Source organism: Giraffa tippelskirchi, chromosome 3 (genome assembly GCF_054371585.1).
Source record: "Giraffa tippelskirchi isolate mGirTip1 chromosome 3, T2T-mGirTip1v1.2.pri, whole genome shotgun sequence".
NCBI lineage: Eukaryota > Metazoa > Chordata > Mammalia > Artiodactyla > Giraffidae > Giraffa > Giraffa tippelskirchi.
In genome coordinates, this window is record NC_137277.1 from 36,510,985 (window position 1) to 36,517,500 (window position 6,516).

Here is a 6,516-nt window from a genome sequence, read left to right on the forward strand (position 1 = left end):
TAAAAAATAAGTAAATAAAAATAAATAAATAAATAAATAAATAGGTACTTCCCTGGTGGTCCAGTGGCTAAGACTTCACACTCCCAATGCAGGGAGCCCAGGTTCAATCCCAGGTTCAATCCGCTGCAACTAAGATTTGACATGCAGCAACTTAAAAAAAAGAATAAAGAAAAAGATCCTGCAAACCTCAACAATATCTGAGATCTATGCTGCAAGTAAGACCTGGCACAGGGACTTCCCTGGTGATTCAGAGGTTAAGAATTCACCTGCCAATGAAGGAAACATGGGTTCGATTCCTGGTCCGGGAAGATTCCATATGCCTTGGAGCAACAAAGCCCCATGCTGCAACTACTGAAGCCCTTGAGCCCGTGCTCCACAGCAAGAGAAGCCATGGCAATGAGAAGCCTGAGCACCGAGACCAGAGAATAGTTCCCACTTGCCACAAATAGAAAGCCCTCTAGCAGCAGCAAAGACCCAGCACAGCCAAAGATTAAAAAAAAAAGTGCAGCCAAATATTTAAATAAATAAATAAAATGCCCTCCAAGAGCTACATTGTCATTCCCTTAGGGTGTCATGATGTGGGAAAGGTCAGAAAGCACTGCTGACTCCATTGTCTGACTGAAATCTACACTTTATTTTTTATTGGAACATGTTTTTTAAATTAACTTTATTGAAGTAAAAATTTACAATTGAACGCACATATCTTAGTGCGTGGTTTCATGAGTTTTGGTAAGCGCGTCGTTGTTCAGTAGCTAAGTCATGTCTGACTCTGTGACCCCACGACCTGCAACACTCCAGGCTTCCCTGTCCTCCACCATCTCCTGGAGTTTGCTGAAACTCGTGTCCATTGAGTCGGTGATGCCATCCAACTGACTCATCCTCTGTCGCCCCCTTCTCCTGCTTTCAATCTTTCCCAGCATCAGGGTCTTTTCCAACAACAAATGCGTACACCCATGTAATCCCCACCCCAATCAAGATAGGGGACATTTCCCTCCCCTAGTTCCCTGTGTGCCCTTTACTGTCCCTCTTTTCCCCACCCCCTGCCACAGGCAACTGCAGATCTGATTTCCATCACTATAGATCGGTTTTGCTGTTCCAGAACTCAATGTGGAATCACATAGTACTCCTCTATTGTGTCTGGCTTCTTTCAGCATAATGTTTTTGAAAGTCACCCATGTTGTATGTTTAGGAGAAGGCAATGGCACCCCACTCCAGTACTCTTGCCTGGAAAATTCCATGGATGGAGGAGCCTGGTAGGCTACAGTCCATGGGGTCGCTAAGAGTCGGACACAACTGAGGGACTTCACTTTCACTTTCATGTTGTATGTATTAACAGTTGTGTGTATTAACAGTTGTATGTATTAACAGTTTGTTTTTTGTAATAACTTTATTGAGAATAATTCATATGCCATAAAATTCACCCTTTAAAGTCTACAATTCAATGGTTTTGTTTGTTTGCTTTTTATTCACAGAGGTGAGCAAACATCACAGCTAATGTAACCTTCTCATCACCCTCAAAAGAAACTCTGTGCCCATTAGCAGTCACCCCCCTGTCCCTCTCCCCAGCTACTGGTCCAGCTATGGTCTCTTTGAATTTACTTATTCTGGACATTTCATAGAAATGGACTCATATAACATGTGGTTCCTTGTGTCTGGCTTCTTTCACTTAGCATAACATTTCAAGGTTCATCCATGTTATAGCAGGCTGTAAGTACATCATTACTTTCAGGGTTGAATAATATTTCACGGTAGGGATATACCGTATTTTGTTTATACATCTATAACTTAATGGACATTTGGTTTGTGTCTACTTTTTGGTTACCTGAATAACATTGCTATGGACATTCCTGTGCAAGCTTCTGTGAAGATATGTTTCAATTCTTTTTGGAATATACCTAGGAGTGGAATTGCTTGCCCATACACTAGTGGTAAAGAACCAAGGCAGGAAACCTAAGAGACAAGGGTTCAGTCCCTGAGTTGGGAAGATCCCCAGAAGAAGGAAATGGCAACCCACTCCAGTATTCTTGCCTGGAGAATCCCGTCGACAGAGGAGCCTGGCGGGCTACAGTCCATGGGGTCACAAAGAGTCGGACACGACTGAAGTGGCTTAGCACAAGCACAACACAAGCACGGTAACTCTACACTTAACATTTTGAAATTGTTTTCCAAGGTGGCTGCACCATTTTACACTTTATTCATTTTTATTGCTGAGTAATAGTCTTGGAAAGAAAGTTATGACCAACCTAGACAGCATATTAAAAAGCAGAGACATTACTTTGCCAACAAAGGTCCATCTAGTCAAGGCTATGGTTTTTCCAGTGGTCATGTATGGATGTGAGAGTTGGACTGTGAAGAAAGCTGAGCGCCAAAGAATTGATGCTTTTGAACTGTGGTGTTGGAGAAGACTCTTGAGAGTCCCTTGGACTGCAAGAAGATCCAACCAGTCCATCCTAAAGGAGATCAGTGCTGGGAGTTCATTGGAAGGACTGATGTTGAAGCTGAAACTCCAATACTTTGGCCACCTGATGCGAAGAGCTGACTCCTTGGAAAAGACCCTGATGCTGCGAAAGAGTGAGGGCAGGAGGAGAAGGGGACGACAGAGAATGAGATGGCTGGATGGTATCACTGACTCGATGGACAGGGGTTTGCGTGGACTTAGGAAGTTAGTGATGGACAGGGAGGCCTGGCGTGCTGTGGTTCATGGGGTTGCAAAGAGTCGGACACGACTGAGCGACTGAACTGAACTGAACTGAATAGTCTATAGGCCACAAATTAATCAAAATAAAAAACCTCTGCTTTTCAAAAGGCATCATTTATTTGTTTTGGCTGTGTTTTGAGGCTGGGCCCTGCAGTCAGAGCCAAGTCCTAACCACTGGACAGCCAGGGAATTCCCAAAAGGCACCATTATTTTAAAAAGAGAAACTATCTTCTGGGTGAAAATATTTGTAGTACATTTATCTGATGAGGGATTTGTATCCAAAATATTGGGTTGGTCAAAAGTTCGTTTTCATTTTTCCATAACATCTTATGAAAAACCCCAAAGAACTTGAAAATTCTGAACAAACTTTTTGACCAATTTAATATATAAAGAACTCTTACAATTTAATAAGTCAAATAACATGGTTTTCTAAACAGTCAACGAAAGAATCGAACACTTAATAAGAGATACATAAAAATGGTCAATAAGCACTTGAAATATGGTCAGCATCATTAGTCATTAGAGAAATGCAAATAAAACTATGATGATGTATTATTTTACATTTACTAGCATGACTAATGCTAAAAAGATTGACAATATCAAATCTTGGCCATGCTGCAGATCAATTGGAATTATCATACACAGATTTTGGAAATGTAAAACAGAACCACCATTTCGGAAAACAGTTTGGCAGATCTCTCTCATTTTAAAATACCTCCCCCCCCATTTTAAAATATTTCACTTATTTAAAAAGTGCTTTTTAATGACCATTTTAAAATAGCCTTTGTCATTTTCTTTACCATGTCTCCATATAAACGTGTGCAATTAAGGATCAAATAAGTTTGGCAAGTTTCTAGCTATTTACCGAAAAGAAACGAAAAGGTATTTCTACAGACTTACCCAGGAACGTTTATAGGAGCTTTATTCACAATAGACAAAGGCTAGAAACAACCCAAATGGCTATCAAGAAATGTCCATCAACCCATTCTTCCATCTAGAAGAGATTAAGGAATCTGCTTTAAAAAAATGAAATATTTTGTCTTTTAGAATCTGAAAATTTTCCTTTTTGCCCCTAGACTGCTAGTTCTAGAAGAGCAGTCCATGTTAGTCTTGTTCATTACCGTAGGCTCGGAGTCTGGCGAGGGGCAAGGACGCAATAAACAGTGAATGAATGAAAGAATGCAAGCTTGCGCAAGTTAATGAATTTGTGGGCACCACCCCTCCGGCATTTCATCATTCCTTTCTTCTACAAACGCTGGCTAAGCCGGCCGGATGCGGTTCGCAGCTCGCCCGGGAAATGAGCACTGCCAGGTCCCCGCGGCGGAGGCGCGTCCCGCAGGGACCCAGGCGGGATCAGCGGCCGGAGAGAACCCGGGGGGCTGGCGCCCGAGTGGAGGAAGGTCGCTGAGCGCCCACAGGGCATAGTCCGGGCCCGCGCGGACCGACGGCGCGGGACAGAAAGACAGCCAGGCGGATGGCGCCGCACGGATGCGAGGAGCCGGCGGCGCGGTCCAGCAGAGCTGAGGGCGGCCCCGCAGAGCAGAGGGCGGCCCCGCGTCCCAGCTGCGCGCAGGACGCCGGGGCGGGCCGAGGGCGGCGGGGGCGGGACAGGACAGACGAGAATCCCGGGGAGGTGAGGCCGGGGGCCCGTCCCGCCCCCGAGGGCAGGCCCTGAGCGCCCGCCCCTCCCTGCCCCTCTGGGGTGTGGACTCCAGCTCCGGTTCTGCTCCGCTCCCTCCGCTCGCGAAGCTGCGCCGCCGCCCACTTGGGCTGTCCGGGTGAGGGGGCCGGGGACTGGGCGCCGCGGAAGTCCTGGGCCCAGGAGATCTGGCGGGGACAGGAATGCGCTCTGGCTGCGGGGCCTCCTGACTCAGCCGCATGCTCAGATTTCGGGGTTTCTTTCCCGGGCGGGGAACGCTTAACTTCCTCATTCCTGCCTGGACCCCTTCTGCCAGCTGGCTTGGCCTGGCTGGAGACCCGGCGGCTCGGGACCCCTTGCAATCCCCCTGGGGCCCCTTCCTCTGCCCCGCTTCGGGGCCATCCGGGCCTGGCCGGTTGTTCCTTGGCATACAGATTAAGGGACAGGAAGCGGGGCTCGGGCGTTCTGGATGAAGGATCGGAGATAGGGGATGGAGATTAGAGGCGAGTTGGCAGGGCAGTGCGGACCGATGGATTCTAATCAACGAGAGATTAAGAGTCTGCGGGAGCCCGGGAAAGCGGGGGACCTGGGGAGACCGAGGACCGTGGGGTGGGATGGGGGGATAGAGTTCTGCAGAGCGGACCACCGTCTGAGGCCTCCCCATATTCCCAGGATGGCGGCGACCCCCCAGAGCCTTTTCCCCACTGGGGATGACCTGGACTCCAGCCAGTTACAGATGGAGCCCGATGAGGTGGACACCCTGAAGGAGGGAGAGGACCCAGGTACACAGGGAGGACGACCTCGGGGAGAGGAGGAGGGCTGAGACCTCCTGGAGTCCACATTCTTCCACTTTCTTTCCCACCAGCTGACCGGATGCACCCCTTTCTGGCCATCTACCACCTCCAGCCTCTGAAAACGCATCCCTTGATGTTTGCCCCTGGGGTCCCCGTAATAGCTCAGGTGGTGGGCACTGAAAGATACACCAGTGGATCCAAGGTGGCTGGGCTGGCCCCAAGGGAGTGGGGATGGGGGAGGGCTGGCCAGAGTGAGGGGCTGCCTTCCAACCAGGGAACATCCATTCAGTTCCTCACTCCCCCAGGTGGGCACCTGCACTCTGTATTCTGTCCGCTTGACTCACGGTGACTTCACCTGGACAACCAAGAAGAAGTTCCGTCACTTCCAGGAGTTGCATCGGGACCTCCTGAGACACAAAGTCTTGATGAGTCTGCTCCCTCTGGCTCGGTGAGGGGGACAAGGCTGCCTCCTGTGTAGGGCAGATGCCCCTAATCTCGAGGCAGCTGGGGGTGTCACTGCCCCAGCCCCCATCGCTGCTTTCTGCCTGTCTCATCCCCAGGCCACAACTGACCCTATCCCAGCTACTTTCCTCCCCCATCTCTGGCCACTGGGCCCCCTCCTCTGACCCCAGTTACCAGGAAACCTTCCCTGTTCAGCTCTGCCTGTCCGTGGTTCTGGGCCAGTATCTCAGCTGGGCTGGATGCCCAAAGTGCCCTTGGCAGCCTCCCACCTTTTTCTGTCTCCATCTTCAGGGTAGGGGGCATTCCTGCTGCTACCCTCTAGGTCTCCTCGCCTCTTCAAGTCCCCGCCTCCAGTGCTTTAGGATCCCAGGCACCAGTCTCCAGCTCCTATTGACCCTCCCTCATCTTTTCCACAGTTTTGCTGTTGCTTCATCTCCAGCTCCAGAGGGAGACAGCAGAGAGATACCCTCTCTACCCCGAGCAGGTCCTGAGGGCTCCTCCAGACGTGCCTCTAGCAAGCAGGTGGGACCAGACACCAGGTCCTCTGGGAAGGTGTTTGGGTGCAAATGGCTCTGGTCCCATCCGTCTCTCTGTCTCCCATCCCTTCACTTCAGAAATACCTGGAGAATTATCTCAACTGCCTCCTGACCATGTCTTTCTACCGCAACTATCATGCCATGGTAAGGTCGGGGGCTGGTGCGGGTCTCTTGAGATGGATCAGGAGCAGAGGACCAGTGTTGGTAGGATTTGAGGGACTGACAACAAGTCTCTCCTCTGAGCCTTTTTCTTCCTCTGCAGACAGAGTTCCTGGAAGTCAGTCAGCTGTCCTTTATCCCAGACCTTGGATGCAAAGGACTGTGAGTATCTGACACTCTTCACCCACCATCTGCCAACGTCTGAATCTCTCCCTCCCCAAGAATAGG

General features: G+C 49.6%; 1 protein-coding gene across 5 annotated transcripts in view; it reads left to right on the forward strand.

The window, feature by feature from the left end:
- The first annotated feature begins 4,389 nt into the window (after positions 1-4,389).
- PLD2 (phospholipase D2) overlaps positions 4,390-6,516 on the forward strand; it is a 12,953-nt gene continuing 10,826 nt past the window's right edge. For 4 of the 5 annotated variants that reach the window (XR_014079233.1, XM_081578912.1, XM_081578914.1 and 1 more), the window contains exons 1-7: positions 4,390-4,476; positions 5,010-5,119; positions 5,203-5,333; positions 5,437-5,579; positions 6,010-6,115; positions 6,208-6,273; positions 6,392-6,450. Coding sequence is in view for 4 of the 5 variants with exons in the window: in XM_081578912.1 (XP_081435038.1) it covers positions 5,011-5,119; positions 5,203-5,333; positions 5,437-5,579; positions 6,010-6,115; positions 6,208-6,273; positions 6,392-6,450 (614 nt within the window). In the remaining variant the exon portion in view is untranslated. Of the gene's footprint in view, positions 4,841-5,009; positions 5,120-5,202; positions 5,334-5,436; positions 5,580-6,009; positions 6,116-6,207; positions 6,274-6,391; positions 6,451-6,516 lie in introns of all 5 variants that reach the window. The other variant, XM_081578913.1, reaches the window with a different exon arrangement.